Source organism: Polypterus senegalus, chromosome 8 (assembly GCF_016835505.1).
Source record: "Polypterus senegalus isolate Bchr_013 chromosome 8, ASM1683550v1, whole genome shotgun sequence".
Lineage (NCBI taxonomy): Eukaryota > Metazoa > Chordata > Cladistia > Polypteriformes > Polypteridae > Polypterus > Polypterus senegalus.
Window position 1 is genome coordinate 134501517 of NC_053161.1, and position 18084 is coordinate 134519600.

General features: G+C 38.8%; 1 protein-coding gene across 1 annotated transcript in view; it reads right to left on the reverse strand.

Annotated features, from left to right (window-relative positions):
* The window catches only part of poc1b (POC1 centriolar protein B), a 117351-nt gene that overhangs the window by 79662 nt on the left and 19605 nt on the right, over nucleotides 1-18084 (reverse strand). The window contains exon 5 of the mRNA XM_039761792.1: nucleotides 1018-1125. Within this exon, the coding sequence (XP_039617726.1) occupies nucleotides 1018-1125 (108 nt within the window). The remainder of the gene's footprint in view (nucleotides 1-1017; nucleotides 1126-18084) is intronic.

An 18084-nucleotide genomic window follows, 5' to 3' on the forward strand; every position in this document is an offset into this window, starting at 1 on the left:
GTCTTTGTGACCTCTCGGATGAGTCGCTCTGCGCTCTTGGGGTAATTTTGGTCGGCCGGCCACTCCTGGGAAGGTTCACCACTGTTCCATGTTTTTGCCATTTCTGGATAATGGCTCTCACTGTGGTTCGCTGGAGTCCCAAAGCTTTAGAAATGGCTTTATAACCTTTACCAGACTGACAGATCTCAATTACTTCTGTTCTCATTTGTTCCTGAATTTCTTTGGATCTTGGCATGATGTCTAGCTTTTGAGGGGCTTTTGGTCTACTTCTCTGTGTCAGGCAGCTCCTATTTAAGTGATTTCTTGATTGAAACAGGTGTGACAGTAATCAGGCCTGGGGGTGGCTACAGAAATTGAACTCAGGTGTGACACACCACAGTTAGGTTATTTTTTAACAAGGGGGCAATTACTTTTTCACACAGGGCCATGTAGGTTTGGATTTTTTCTCCTAAATAATAAAACCATCATTTAAAAACTGCATTTTGTGTTTACTTGTGTTATATTTGACTAATGGTTAAATGTGTTTGATGATCAGAAACATTTTGTGTGACAAACATGCAAAAGAATAAGAAATCAGGAAGGGGGCAAATAGTTTTTCACACCACTGTATTTCTAATTCTAGAAATAAAAATGAATCAAAAATGTTTTTGCTTCAAAAGCATAGCAAGATTCTATTGTTTTGACAAGTTAAACCATGCAGGATTTTTAAACAATAGGCACCCACAGTCCCGAAAAGAAATACAAGCCCCAGAAGCTATGCTTGGCATGCACCTGTAACTCTTTCTTTTTACACAGTTGGGAACTCTCTCCTGCTTGTGTCTTTCGACCTTTTTTTTGTTCCCTCACGTACTATCCAGTAATGCTTTGAGTACCTCTCCCAGATTGAGAACCACAGATTGAGAACCACTGATCTACAGTATATAAGGGCAGCCTTGTTAGTGAGAAATAATTAAATAACTAAATGAAACAAAGATATACATACGGATATTAAAATGAAGAAAAAAACCAACAACATACTCTCTGTTGTCCATGAATTTATTGACACACTGCTTGTTTAATGTGTCCCATATCCTTACAGACTTGTCATCTCCACAGGAAATTATAAGTCTTGCATCAGGTGAAAATCTGTTAAAATTAATAGTATTTGGGAAATTGTAAACATAAAATGTAACAAAACTGAAATATTTCACATTAAATGAAAAACTATTTCAAATTATTTTTACGCCAGGACAAGTTAAAAAAAAAATAGTTGTTTATGCAGTTCACAAGAGTATTATTCAAAGACATTTAAAGCAATCAGTTACAAAGGTTGAAGAAAGAAAAAAAACTGTGCTAGGGTTATGAGATTGGCAAAAAACATTATCTTGATATTTTCTGGGACTTTGATGATAACGATAATAAGACTATATTCTGTATCCTTTAAAAACGTGTTTGTAAAAGTCTTATTTGTCTACCATGGACTTATTTATTTACTTAAAACTGAAGTAAAAGAACACAAAAACATTCAAATCACCACTCAAACTGTTACTGAGATCAAACAGTGAAAGTATGAGGAAACCATATCAAAGTGGCCTAAAGGATTCACACAAAAAATTGTACTAAAACCAACAAAACTATTACAAAGAGAGCATTTTAAACCAACACTTACCCTTAATTTCAACAAGATAAGACTCCAAACCGAATAAAATGATAATCATAACTGAACTACAGGGCATAAACATTACAGTGTGGATAAATATAAACTGCTCTGTTGTAAGGTGAATTATGCAGCATACAAGCAAGAACAAAAATCTAACATACTATTCTGTTAAATACTGCACAGGAAAAAAAACTATAGCATTTGTAATCATGTTCTGTCATATTCTAGAAAGCTGATTCTGTTCATCTGGACACAGTTTTCCTGATACGTTTCATCACTCATCCAAGTGACTTCCTCAGTCTCAGTGGACTGCAGGTTTCTCCAACCTTATAAACAGAACCTTGGCCTAATGACCGAAATATTACCACTGACTAACAATGGGCCGTGTGATCAATGATATGCAAATTGCTCATTGATCAATGGCCATGAGTACCATTCACAGAAAGTTGGGGAATGGCTGCAATCACCGCATTGTAAGATGGTGAAAAATGTACCCTTAGTTCCCCTCCTTGGTTCAGAGATGGTTGTTCCTTTTTCACGTAAATGGCCTCTTTGACTCCTTGCTCAAACCAGAGTTCCTCCCTGTCCAGGATGTGCTATGCAGTCATTACACTTACTGAACATTACAACATTAGAACAATCTAGACGAGAACAGGCCATTCAGCCCAACAAAGCTTGCCAGTCCTATCCTCTTGTTTCCTCCAAGAAAACATCAAGTCGAGTTTTGAAAGTCCCTAACGTCTTACTGTCTACCACACTACTTGGTAGCTTATTCCAAGTGTCTATCGTTCTTTGTGTAAAGAAAAACTTCCTAATGTTTGTGTGAAATTTCCCCTTAACAAGTTTCCAACTGTGTCCCCGTGTTCTTGATGAGCTCATTTTAAAATACAAGTCTCGATCCACTGTACTAATTCCCTTCATAATTTTAAACACTTCAATCATGTCACCTCTTAATCTTCTTTTGCTTAAACTGTAAAGGCTCAGCTCTTTTAATCTTTCTTCATAATTCAACCCGTGTAGACCTGGAATCAGCCTAGTCGCTCTTCTCTGGACCTTTTCTAGTGCTGCTATGTCCTTTTGTAGCCTGGAGACCAAAACTGCACACAGTACTCAAGATGAGGCCTCACCAGTGCATTATAAAGGTTGAGCATAACCTCCTTGGACTTGTACTCCACAGATCGTGCTATATAACCTAACATTCTGTTAGCCTTCTTAATGGCTTCTGAACACTGTTGGGAAGTTGTAATGGAAGGATTTTTCTAAAGAGAGGGGGGGGATCAAGAGAGCAGATGGGCGTTGGTCGCTCAGCGCAAAAACCAGCTTCAAGAAGGAAAAGTACTGGGAATATGGCCAGAGGGTTATGCTGACTTGTTTTTCACTCGAGGGGCTTCACTATTTTTGTGTACCTTTTGGTACCAGACGCGTCTCCGTCCAGGATAAAGGCATGCTGACTTGTTTTTCACTTCAAGGGGCTTCACTACGCAATTCTTATTTTTGTGTGCCGTTTGGTACCAGGTGTCGTCATCATCAGGACCAAGTGCAAAACAACACCGCGTCCCGTGGAAAGGTGTGTGTGCTGAAACTAATCACTTCTGTATACACTGCTTACACGTAGCCGCTTTGGGCAAGGACGCCAATTAGTATATAAGGGAAGGTTCCGCCTCAGTTTCTTTGGAGGCTCAACCGTGGGGACAGCGCACCGCCCGTAAATGAAAGGCAAAATGGGTTGGTCCTTTGACAAGACTGACAAGCGGCCCCTCAGTCTACTGGTCTGGGATGATGGCTCTATGTCTTTTTGTATGTCTGTAAGTATTGTTTTGTTTTGTATGTCTGCATTATATGTGTTTGATTATTATAGTTGATTAAGTAAATAAAATAAAAGTATTGGACCTCTTCTCTCTGATTCTTTGCCTACTTATGTTCATATCCCTGGAACCATTTTCCCGTAACAAAACAGAAGTTGATAGCTTGGAGTCCACTATGACTCCTAAATCCTTCTCATAAGGTGTACTCGATTTTCCGACCATTGTGTATTCAAACCTAATATTTTTACTTCCTATGTGTAATACTACATTTACTGACATTAAATTTCATCTGCCACAAATCTGCCCAAGCCTGTATGCTATCCAAGTCCTTCTGTAATGATATAACGGATTCCAAATTATCTGCTAATCCACCTATCTTGGTATCATCTGCAAACTTAACCAGCTTATTACTTATATTCCTATCTAAATCATTTATATATATTCAAAATAGCAGCGGCCCTAGCACTGACCCCTGTGGAACACCACTCTTAACATCGGCCAGTTCTGATTCTGATGAGGTTCCTCGCACCATCACCCTCTGCTTCCTGTGTTCGAGCCAATTCTGCACCCATCTAAAAACATCACCCTGAACTCCCACTTCTTTTAACTTGATGCCCAACCTCTCATGTGGCACCTTATTAAATGCTTTCTGAAAGTCCAGATAAATAATATCATAAGCTCCACTTTGATCGTATCCTTTTGTTGCCTCCTCATAGAATTCCAACATGTTAGTAAAACACGACCTCCCTCTTCTGAACCCATGCTGACTGTTCAGAATAACTCCTGTCCTTGCCATGTGTTGCTCAATCTTATCCTTAATAATTCATTCCATTAATTTTCCTGTGATGCTTGTTAAGCTTACTGGCCTATAGTTGCTTGGATCTGCCCTGTCACCCTTTTTATATAATGGGATGATATTTGCCATTTTCCAGTCCTTTGGAATCTCTCCAGTGCACAGTGACTTCCTAAAAATATGTGTCAAGGGTTTATATATGTACTCACTAGCCTCCCCTTAAGAACACGAGGATAAATATTACAGTGGAGGAAATAATTATTTGACCCCTCACTGATTTTGTAAGTTTGTCCAATGACAAAGAAATGAAAAGTCTCAGAACAGTATCATTTCAATGGTAGGTTTATTTCAACAGTGGCAGATTGCACATCAAAAGGAAAATCGAAAAAATAACTTTAAATAAAAGATAGAAATTGATTTGCATTTCATTGAGGGAAATAAGTTTTTGAACCCCTACCAACCATTAAGAGTTCTGGCTCCCACAGAGTGGTTAGACACTTCTACTCAATTAGTCACCCTCATTAAGGACACCTGTCTTAACTAGTCACCTGTATAAAAGACACCTGTCCACAGAATCAATCAATCAAGCAGACTCCACACTCTACAACATGGGAAAGACCAAAGAGCTGTCCAAGGATGTCAGAGACAAAATTGTAGACCTGCACAAGGCTGGAATGGGCTACAAAACCATTAGCAAGAAGCTGGGAGAGAAGGTGACAACTGTTGGTGCGATTGTTCAAAATGGAAGGAGCACAAATGACCATCAATCGACCTCGCCTGGGGCTCCACGCAAGATCTCACCTCGTGGGGTGTCAATGGTTCTGAGAAAGGTGAAAAAGAATCCTAGAACTACATGGGAGGAGTTAGTTGATGACCTCAAATTAGCAGGGACCACAGTCACCAAGAAAACCATTGGAAACACATTACACCGCAATGGATTAAAATCCTGCAGGGCTCGCAAGGTCCCCCTGCTAAAGAAGGCACATGTGCAGGCCCGTCTGAAGTTTGCCAATGAACACCTGAATGATTCAGAGAGTGACTGGGAGAAGGTGCTGTGGTCTGATGAGACCAAAATAGAGCTCTTTGGCATTAACTCAACTCGCTGTGTTTGGGGGAAGAAAATGCTGCCTATGACCCCAAAACACCGGCCCACACCGTCAAGCATGGGGGTGGAAACATTTTGCTTTGGGGGTGTTTTTCTGCTAAGGGCATAGGACAACTTAATCGCATTAACGGGAAAATGGACGGAGCCATGTATCGTGAAATCCTGAGCGACAATCTCCTTCCCTCTGCCAGGAAACTGAAAATGGGTTGTGGATGGGTGTTCCAGCACGACAATGACCCAAAACATACAGCAAAGGCAACAAAGGAGTGGCTCAAGAAGAAGCACATTAAGGTCATGGAGTGGCCTAGTCAGTCTTCGGACCATAATCCAATAGAAAACCTATGGAGGGAGCTCAAGCTCAGAGTAGCACAGAGACAGCCTCGAAACCTTAGGGATTTAGAGATGATCTGCAAAGAGGAGTGGACCAACATTCCTCCTAAAATGTGCAAACTTGGTCATCAATTACAAGAAACGTTTGACCTCTGTGCTTGCAAACAAGGGTTTTTCCACTAAGTATTAAGTCTTTTTTGTTAGAGGGTTCAAAACTTATTTCCCTCAATGAAATGCAAATCAATTTCTATCTTTTATTTAAAGTTATTTTTTCGATTTTCCTTTTGATGTGCAATCTGCCACTGTTGAAATAAACCTACCATTGAAATGATACTGTTCTGAGACTTTTCATTTCTTTGTCATTGGACAAACTTACAAAATCAGTGAGGGGTCAAATAATTATTTCCTCCACTGTATCTGGGCCTGGTGATTTGCTTGATTTCATCTTATTTAATCTGAGCAGCACTTCTCCCTCTACAATTTCCAAATCCCTCAGTACCTCCTTAGTAGTCGTGTTTACCTCTGGCAGGTTATCCACTTGCTCACTTGTAAACACCTCAGAAAAATGTAAGTTTAGGGCATCTGCTATTTCATTGTCTGTATCTTTTAATTCCCCTTTACTATTCCTGATGAACTTGACCTCCTCCTTAACTGTTCTTTTACTACTAAAATACTGAAAGAATCTCTTGGGGTCTTCTTTCACCTTATCTGCTATATTCCTCTCCAACTGTCTTTTAGCCTCTCTGATATCCTTCTTAATGGTTGCCCTCATTTTCTCATACGTTACGTTCTCTTTGCAGTCATTAGTCTTATATGCCTTATACAGCAGTTTTTTCCTTTGCAACTTCTTTTTAAATCTTTATTAATCCATCGTGGAGTTTTTTTTAGTTTCCTATTACTTCCAAATTTAGGTATGTATCTGTCCTGCATTACATGTAAAACATTTTAAACCTGTTCCACTGCTCCTCGACTGTCTCCACATTTAAAAGCTTATCCCAGTCTATCCTACTTAGACTTTGTCGCATCTGCTCAAAATTAGCCCTACTAAAGTTCAACTTAACAATTTTAGTCTTTGCATCTGTACTCTTACAAAATACTGAGAATTGTATTACATTATGGTCACTTGACCCTAGTGGTTCAATCACCTCTACACCCTCAATTCTATCCTGATTATTACAGAATACTAAATCCAGACAGGCTTCACCCCTTGTTGGTGCTTTAACATGCTGTGTTAAAAACAGTCGCTGATTACTTCTAAAAACTCCTGCTCTTGTGCTCCTCCATCTGTAAGGTTATCCCAGTTAATATTTGGATAATTAAAGTCCCCATGACTATAATATCCCCTGTAAACTTGCCTTTTTGATATTACTAAAAAGATGTGTGTTGAAATTACTGTCTGAATTGGGTGGTCTATAACACACTCCTAAAATAAGACCTTTTCCCTAATATTTTCCAGGCGAAGCCACATGTCCTCACTAAGATGGGGCTCATCATCCAACTGAAGATGACTTACATTTAAACCCTGTTTGGCATAAACAGCAACCCCACCTCCTTTTCTGTTCTGTCTATCCTTCCTAAAAATGTGTATCCCTCTATGTTACACTCATCCCCATCTTTGTTATTTAGCCAGGTTTCCGTTATTGCTATAATATCATAATTATGCTCTGCTACATACAACTCCAACTCACTTACCTTATTTTTGATACTTCTAGCATTAAGGCAAGCTATTTTTAATGTGTTAATCCTTCTACTTTACGTGTTTGCTTAAAATTTACATTACTATGCATTTTTATTTCTACACCATTGTTTGTTCTTCCATGTATAGATCTAAATCTGGCCTGTCCTAAACTCCCTGCCCCCCATTAGTTTAAACAATCCTCGACTAGCCTACACATACGCCTCCCCAATACATTGGTGCCCCTCTGGTTCAGATGTAACCCGTCACGGCGGAACAGGTCCCATCTGTTCCAAAAGGAGTCCCAATGCCCCATAAACCTATACCCTTCTACCCTGCACCAAGATTTGAGCCACGCGTTAAGCCTTCTAATCTCCTCAATCTTACCTGGACTGGCGCGTGGCACAGGCAGAACTTGGAGAAGACTACCTTGTCAGTTCTGCTCCTCAGCTTGGTACCTAACTCTTTGAATTTGGATCGCAGAACTGACAGACTACCCTTATGTATGTCATTTGTTCCAACGTGGACAATGACAACTGGATCCACCCCCGCTCTGGCCAAGAGCCTATCCACCCTTCCAGGGAGGTCTCCCACCTGTGCTCCCGGAAGGCAACACACCGTGCGAGACTCTCTCTCTCTCTGGAGCACACCTGCGCTTCAATCCCCCTAATGATTGAGTCCCCAACTATCACTACCTCTCTCTTTTTGGGAACTGGTTTTGAGGTGGCCCGTTGGGGCTCCTCAACCCTGCATACCACCTCAGAATTATCAGAGTCACCGTCCAGCTCCGCCAGGACATGATAACGGTTAGACACATCTTCATCACTGAAAGAGTGACCACTGTCCTGTAGATGTAAATAGACTGTGGAGTCCTAGCCTGACAAGGTAGCTCTTCAGTGTTGTGCCATCCGGTTCACCAGTGGTTGTTTGGTTTCCCAGATGTATGATTCACAACAATCCTCTTGGCACTTAACTGCTTAAACAGTATTACTCTGTCTGTGCTGGGACAGTCGATCCTTGGGGTGAACCAATTTTTGCCGTATCGTGTTTTGGGGATTATAAGCCACCGAGATAACTGGGGCTTCGTGTATAAACGGTGCGTACACACAAAAAATTTGCACACTCAAATCGCGATGTATAAAACCTAAAGTTGCTGTAAAGCCATGCACATTTTCATGCTAGCTAAAACCCTGGCGTACACAAATTCTCAGCTTGGTTTTGTAAACTGGTGGCACCCAGTGTCAAAAGAATGCTTTTGTTCCAGTGTGGTTTCCCTTTCTTTTTTAGATCCACATCCACGCAGCTTTATAAATACACTGAAATTAACCACATATTGTTTATTAGTTTAATGCATCTGATTGTAATTAACCTGTAAAAATATATAATAAATCTATACTAATAAAAGGCAAAGCCCTCACTCACTCACTCACTCACTCACTGACTCATCACTAATTCTCCAACTTCCCGTGTGGGTGGAAGGCTGAAATTTGGCAGGTTCATTCCTTACAGCTTCCTTACAAAAGTTGGGCAGGTTTTATATCGAAATTCTACGCGTAATGGTCATAACTGGAAGCTGTTTTTCTCCATTTACTGTAATGGAGATGAGCTTCAACGCCGTGGGCGGAGTTTCGTGTGACATCATCACGCCTCCCACGTAATCACGCAGTACATAGAAAACCAGGAAGACCTCGAAAAAGCGCTGAAGAAAACATGCATTATATAATTGAGAAGGCAGCGAAACAATAAGAAGCGAGCGAGTGACATATACAACCATGTTCATGAGTTCTGCTACTTCGGAAACGAAGCACGATGTAAACCTACACTTTAAATTAAGTTCATAGACAGGCTGCGCTGGCGTTTGTAATTTAGTGCCTGCCCATATAAGGCCGTCCGTCAGCGGCAATCCAATAGCAAACTCCCACTAAATATTCACGGGTGAAGGACTGTGTTTATGGAGAGGAAGATGAGATGGTCAGGGTGGTGTTTGACACAAACTCAGCGAAACTGCGAGAGAAAGTTTTAAGTGCCAGGACTAAGGTAACATTAAATACAGCCATGGACATAGCACGAGATGGCACCAGCACAGCTGGGAACCTTCGATGCATGTACACCGAGTGGCTCACGTGAACTGACGCAGTGCACAGATAAAAGCAACAGTTCCAAAGAGCTGAACAAAACCGAATTACACAATTGAAAAGGCAGCAAAAATATGAAGCGTCTGATAAGCATATTCATAAATCCAGCTACTGCGAAACAAAGCACACGGTGGAAAAAGTCAATGTCCCGCTAAAGGAAGACAGTGTAAAAAACCCGTGCATGCAGTGTGTCAGGTCTCAGATAAAGAAGAAGACGAGCTGTTTATTGATGCAGTAAGAAACGAATCGATGAATGAAACCTGTCATCTTTACAACGATTGACAAACACGGAATGTAACTTGAACACAACACATCCTACAAATACGAACCTGATTGAAAGAAATAATGATAATCAAATCCTTGATGACAGCAACACTCAGTAACACTCACAAAACAAATACTGTATATTGACAGTCATGTTACGTTATTTTTAAAATGTTCCCTTTTCTTTTCTAGCTTTTTAACACACTACTTCTCGCTGCGATACGCTGGTATATATATATATATATATCCGATCTACATACTCGAATAATGGATACTTTATTCACCATCAATGATTGTTTTGGTAAAGCCATACTCAGTGTATTCATTAGATGAACGGTAAAAAGTAACAGCGAGGGAGGATGCAGGCTGTAGTGCGGCGTCAACTCTATTTGAATTGCGCGATCACATTTGAAAAATATATCTTTTCAAGTTCTATTTAGTCCATATGTGTCAAACTCAAGGGCGCGGCCACATCCGCCCGCGAGATCATTTTATATACTGTATTATTGTTATTAAAGCCGGGTATATGAAGCGCTGGTAACACAATAAACTACAGATCCCATAATGCAGCGCTTCAGCCGCCTTGCCGAACAAGTTATTGCGGCTAGCTCACACGATGCTGAAGAGAAAAGTTGATTCTGAAAATAGAGCCTTTAAAACCGATGGGAGGCTGAGTATATGTTTACTGAACCCGTGTGTCTCATTTGTGGAGCTAATGTGGCTGTAATTACAGAATTTAATCTAAGACGGCACTATGAGATAAAACATCAGGGTAACCTGAATGCAATGCAGAAGATACAGAAAGCAGCATAATTAAATAAGAATCTGACACTTCAGCGGACGTTTTAACCCGTGCACAATCACAAAGTGATTTCAAGTGAAGCTCTTTTATGGGAGACACAAATGCACCAGTGCACCTTGCCCCACTTTCCCTGTTGCCAAGTAATGTTAAACCAAGTCGTCACTACGGTGTTCCCAAATCGCACTTTGCTGATAAACTGAGCACACTGCGCACTGAGTTTGCACGGCGCTTTGGTGACTTTGAAGAACAAAAAAAGTCCGTCTACATGCGGCTCGAACCTTGTGCATGTTTGGTAGCACATATCTGTGTGAGAAGCTCTTCTCAGTGATAAAGACTAACAAAACAGCACACAGGAGTCACCTCACTGATGAGCACCTGCAATCCATCCTGAGAATCTCCACAACACAGAACCTCACACCAAACAGAAACGAACTTGTGGCCAAAAAAAGATGCCAGGCGTCCAGCTCTAAAATGACATATGAGCAAAGACAACTGAATGATTTGATTTGTTATTGCTGAAAGGAACACATTTTATTTATATTTCCAGGTTTTGTTATGCAGCATGTTCATATTTGAATTTGTATAATTTTGACAGGATATATTTTTATGGAGAGCAAAATCTTTTGGGATATTTAAAATCTAAGTTTATTTTTATATAAAATTACATAAGAGTAAAGAAATTTGAATGTTTGTTCTTTTAACGTTTACTTTATTTCTAACTTGTATAATTTAGACAGGATATATTTTTATGGAGAGCAAAATATTATAAGTTGTTTAAGGTTTGAGTTGATTTATTCACGAATAATATTCCTGTCTGTTTTTACCATTCCTACCAAAGATATTTCTGTCGACTAAATAAAAATTCCTTCTATTTAAAATTTAAATAGAACTTGAACAAATACGATAGTTCATAATATCCACGCAGACTTGCACGTAAGAGCGGAGTCATCCGTTTTAACAAATGCAGCGTATTGCACTGATACTGAAATAGCTGTGTGTGTATATATGTAGATATGTATGTATATGTATATATGTTTATATATGTGTGTGTGTATGTATGTATATATATATGTATTTGTGTGTATGTATGGATTTATGTGTGTGTGTGTATATGTATGTGTATATATGTAGATATATATGTATGTATATATGTGTATATGTATAGATATGTATATATATATATGTTTATGTGTGTGTGTGTAAATATATATATATATATATATATATATGACAACAACACTCATCACTCACAACAGTGACAAAACAATTACATTGACAATCATGTTACGTTATTTTCAAAATGTTTCCTTTTCTTTTTCATTGCTTCTTTAACACGCGGGTATTTTGCTAGTATATAATAAATGGTAAACAGAATAGTCAAACTATTCCAAATACCATAGCTGCTTCAGCGTTGTTACTCTCACTGCACCTTCTTCTTCTTTTAGCTGCTCCCATTAGGGGTTAGGGCTGTGCGATATGACCAAAATCTTATATCCCGATATTTCATTTCATATCCCGATATCACGATATAGTACATTTTCTTTGTATTCAGTGAATAGTTTATATAATCACCACTCCTTTTTTTCATTTAAATTAAAAATCAAAAATGAGAAGTACTCAACTTGTAATTATTTCTGTTCTTTTATTTAGAACATTTGAACAAATGTTTGACTTAGAATGTAAACATAAAATGTTAATGTATCAAATATAAAACACTTTTCAAAAACAAATTACTAAAGGCCCAATATAAAATACTGCTATATAAAATGCCTGACATAAACAAAATGTGAACTGTAGCAGCAATAACTCTCACAACATATATTAAATATAAAAGGATTAAAGCACTAACAACTAAACTACATAAGGCCAATAAACCCTTTAAACAAAATAAATACAAGTCTAACATTAACTGTCAAAACCAAATGTAAACATTGTACTTCAAACTGTAGCAGCAATAAGGCTTACGACAAAAATATATTAAATATATAATATTAAATATATTTTTAGGCTACATTCTAGTAAAATGTTAATTTGCACATCGTAGTGTGGCAAATCTCCGTTAATGAGTTACAGCTGATCGCCCCGTGAGTGGGACTGAATGGCGCTAACGTGTTGATGCCGTCCAGCCCCAAGCACGGGGCGATCCGCGGTAACTCGTTAACGGAGATTTGCCGTGTTAATGCAGTTGTGCCGTAAACGTAATGTAGCGTTCTGTTCTTTATTGTAGAGTTCTGTTCTGCAGTTTGTGTTCTGTGATTTACATCCCTCTCAGTTATTTATTCTGTTGTCCCTGTTATTTCTGATAGACTGTAATAGAGTGGAAGGTAAAGGAGGTTCCGGAGGGATGGGGGTGGAGCCGGGGGGGGGAGCGCTGTGAAAAAGGAGGAGTGGACGACGAGCTTGTCGCCCCTAGCTAAGAGAGTTTGTTTTTGGATTGCTGTCTGTTTGGCGTGGTTGTGGCCAACAGCAACCATTTTTTTTTTGTTTGTGTTTAATAAAGAGGGAACTAACCAAGTGACCATCTCGGATCGTCATTACGTCTGGAAGACGCTGCAGTAATTTTAACAAGATTAACGCTGACAGCAAACGCTGCAGGGAAAAGTATGCCTTAAGCAAATTGTTTTGGTAGCAATTAATCTTCCAAGCTTTTAACATGCTCGTTTAAATAGTATCTTTACAACTGTAATATCCTACGTGGCCTGTCTCTCAGTTGTAAACTCTCTGCATGCTCGCTCACGTGCTTTTTGCGGAGGTGGTAGAAGAGGTTTGTGGTGTTGGAGTCTGTGGTAGCGATCGGTTTGCAGCATAATTTGCACAGTACCATTTTCTGGTCCGTGTCAGACTCTTCAAATCCAAACCATCTCCATACTACAGAGGTAGCCCCTCGTTTAGGAACAAGGTCCTTCTGTGTGGAGCTACCTGGTGTTGCCTCGTCTTCATCAGCCATGCTAGTGTGTCTGCATCCACGTGGTGGCCATCAAAACAATGAAAAAAATATTGCCGTAAACAGTTTATTTTGCGACACCACGAAACAAACGATAGCGTAATGTGCAGCGATGGACGTTTTCATATTGTCATCCGATATATATCGTTATATCGAACAGCCCTATTAGGAGTTGTCACAGCAGATCATCTTTTTCCATATTACTCTCACTGCACCACTCGGAGTATTTATATCACTGTATCTGAGTGGGGAATCACAGCTGTACAGCAGCTGATTGGAAAGAGAATTATCGGTATACAGTATCAAGCACACGCTGCCTCAGCCATGCTGTCTAATTAACTCCACTCACACGCCAAATGCTTCACAGCCTTTCCTCGTGGTTCAGAAACAGTTTCACCTCAAGAACTATAAACGCACTCAATCAGTCCATCAAGTGCTCCTTGGTTTGTACTTATAAGTACAATTATCTCACTGTAAACTTGCGATACAGTTATAATATTGCACAACCTGAGCCACTTTATAAAGCAAGTATTTACAATATCATTTTTAAGATGAAATGCAGCAAAATAGGTTTATTATATTATACAGATAAAACTTTAACTTCATTTAAATAATCTATATTGTTAATAAATAAACATTTGAGGACACGGTACTGCAGTGCTAGCAAGGAGCTGGTGCTCTGTTCACGCTGTATTCATGCTGGGGCTGGTGCGACACTGGAAGGATAGAATAATTAAACATGTACTACGAAGATATTTCAATGTTCCTTAAAAGTTTTGAAGAATTGCCGTTCTAACCTAGATGGCTTAACGTCTATTACAGAGTGGATTGTGTGGCGATTGGGTATTTGGAGAAAGAAAAGTAAGGACAGGAATTGGGGATTAGTACGTTTGAAAGAGACAGTACTGCTGCAATAAATTATTTCATCGAAGGTCGCGCACGGTGCAGCAAGCATCATGAACAGTCACTTCGCTATGGTGTTCCTATGTTTAACAACATGCTTTAACTCCTATCATCATGAAAATGATATCAAGTATACATCTCAGTATTTTAATTATTCAGAGAGCTGTAATATCACAAATGTAATGGATTCTGTGTCCTCTTGGAGGAAGAGAAAGCCTGCTTAAGAAGCACGTAGTGATTCACACACACAGAGCACATAGAAGATCAAATCCAAACAAAGCATTTAACATGCTACTTAAGTTATGATGGGATTTGAGAAACTAGTAAATTAAACAATTTTAAGATGAAGTTTATGATGTTTAATGACAAAATACACTACGTGATTAAAGTGGAAATTTTGAGATTAAATTTGACATTTCGTGCTTTTTCCCCCCACTGTGTGCCTATTTTTTTTCTCTGTACTCTAATAAGCTTTCATATGAGACTGAGACAATGGGCTATGACTCGACTTTTCACAGTGACTTTGATATCTGACAACTTCTTTTTTATTTCGGGCACTGTGCGACTTTGTGAACTTGAGCTTTCGAGTTTCTCCGACACTCTATGTCACTCGATCAACTTCCTTTTGTTGTTTATACCACTGTTTAAACCAACAAATAGTACGTTTTTCCTTTGCCTCCACTTGGTATTCGCTGAACCTCCATTTCCTTACGTGCTTTTGACATTGCCTTTTCACAGAACACTGAGCTTAAGGGCTTTTTATATTGATTTGCATATTCAAAGCAGCGTACTTCTGGGAGGAGACGCGGCGGGACAGCACATGCTTGCATGTGCGTTACTTTTCACACTGACCGGGATTTATGTAGCGGAAGAACGTGGAAGTTGGCTTTCGTACAGATTTATGTATCTGGATTTTTTTGTGCGGAAGCACATTTCCGCTTTTGTGCTTACGCCATGTTATAGTGTGAATCCTACGCACGCCGTTATCCATGAGGCCCCAGGTCTCGGTGGCTTTCAAACCCCAAAACACGATACAGCAAAAATTTGAATTGTTTATTTCATTTGTTTGAATGGATAATTCACCTAAACAGATTTTTTTTCTTTTTTTGCCTGACACCTACGAAGATCCATACTAGATCAATTTCATTTAAATCGCATTTTATAGAAGAACCCAAGTTACTAAACAGGACCAATATAAAACTTATGTCCAAAACAAGGAAGCTTCTTCCAGTTATTAATCTGTAGTGCACTGACAATGTAAGCCCTGTTGTCTTCTTGCAATGGTCATGATGCCAACGCATCTGTGAGACCCAGTGCAATGATGTGTCACCTCTGTGGTCTTCCTGAAAGTATGATGTTTGCAAACAGTAGTTTTGCAGTTGTCAGGTTTATTTGATGAAATGCATTGTCAAGTAGAGGTATGCCTAAGATATTCGGCTTGACCTTAAATTTGTTGTTGTGGCAAAATTTTGAAGCCTTCTGCAACATCCTTCAGTGTTTGGCTACAAGAATTAAACAATTCAGGTAGAGCTGTTTGACTGCAATATTTTTGGCCAGACAGTGTGTACCTTGTGTCTAATGTTTTCAAAAGTTGTTTGAAACTATCCCTCTCAACTGCTTGATTTGTCATCATATCTTCTGAGATGTAACTGGTGATGGCATCTGTTATGTCATGCCATCTGTTGCTTTTCTTGTCATAGGCACTTTTTTGAAGAATGATTCTACTGAAATTTGTTGAGCATGTTTTTGTGCTTGAACCTTGGATGATTTAGACCTGTTGTGGATAGCGGACTCCTGTAGGTTTCTATATTCTTCATATTCTGTATATATAGTTCGCAGATGGTAAAACAAGTTAGCTGTCGAGCTGCTTTTAACAGCAACTGATTTCATACATAGTTTGTAGATTTCCGTCTTTTGAACAATATCTATCTTTTCAAAGCCAAACCGCCTTCACACAAGTGAGGATGATACACATCTTGCAACTAAATCTAATGACACAGATTGCAAGGCTGTTTTATCCCTTGGCGCTGGTTGCTCACTCACTTTTAGGTAGCTACGCCAGCTTAACTTGTGGTATGCTGACCGTGCATCCCTATGCGCTAGCTGTGTGCATACACAGTAGTTTATCCTGTTAGGTTACATGAGACAGTGAATGCATGGACTCTCAAGGCATGTTTTTGATTGTTTTTTGCAAAGTAAGCAACATATTCGATTATTTCAGCTCGTATATTGTTAGATGTTAGATATTATGAAAGATATTAAGATATTATAATAAAATGACAAACCTTGTTTCAATGAATACTTAATTCGGAGAGAATACTGCAACTGAGAAAAACATTGCGAATATCCATTATAGGCTACGTACTCCTAATCTGAAATTCCAAAATCCAAAACTGAGTGTTGACGTGATGCCACAAGTGAAAAATTTCCAAACTAAGGTACTCTTTTATAAAACATTGCTTGGATTCAAACATGAAAATATGCATACACCAAAAAGTGGATGTGAATTACATATCTCCAGATTCAAAATGGATTGGCTCTTTCATAGTGGGAGAGAAGCTGAGAACGCTACAAAGCAACAACATAAGATCACGGACCAGTGGTGGTGATGGTGGGGAGGGGGACTGTACCTTGTCAAGTATTGAGCACTGTTAAACAATGAAACACAGTCAACTCGCTTTGTCCTAAGTCACGCTACATGATAACACCTACACAGCAGTTCAAAATTTATCCATGGCAATGTTAAAATTACAGATTACTTGTGCGTTAAGGAAATGCCAGTGCTTGTAGTTAAAAAAGGAATCTTCACTCTTGCTAGAGGTTCTTATTGCAATATGAATTCAGTTAATTGCTCTTATTAGGTTAGGAAAGCCAGACACTGCTGGAAATATTTTTATATTGGCAAATTTATGCATACCTATAAAATATGAAAAATACCAGTAGGTCCTTGGTATTTTAAAAACTTTCATCACAACGGAAATGATCAAGTGAAGGATGGCCAAGATATTTCTGTCTACCATTTCCCAAAAGAAGTAATAACAGGTGGCCAATATAAACTGACAAAAAACTAAAAAAGTTCTTTAGTGCAAAAATGCAGCAACGGCCCTCTTAAAAGGGAACTAAAATAGAATATGTATATCACGGTCTTCATTTTGGAGGAGTAATATGTTTGTCACATCAACACACATTATAATAACACATTTGTGATATGAATTATTATAAGCCTGAGCCATCATTTAGCTGGTTTGGCTGCATTTCCCAGCTTGATCAAATGTGTCCCCAAGATAAGTATAAGCAAATATTCCAAAATTAAAAAATAGCAAAACTACATCTTGTTGTACACATTTTGGATTAGGGATACTCAATATGTATTAATATTTATAAATAAAGGAAAATTAAAAATCAGAAACCAAATAAATTACACCTATGGCAATTATATAATATGTGTGATTGTTACATAGGTCAGTAGGTTTTTTGAATTCTACAAATCAAATTAAGAAGATTTGGTGCCAGCAATATACCAAAATATTTTCAATTCATTCATATTTTAAAAGAAGAAGGTGTCAGAGAGGAAATTGGACAGAAATATTAAGGTGCTCAACCTCCACCTTGATTTTGGGAAGCACACAGAAAATTTAATCAAAACACAGTACAAAATAAAATAGCACACCACTAAATGTCCACAGGAA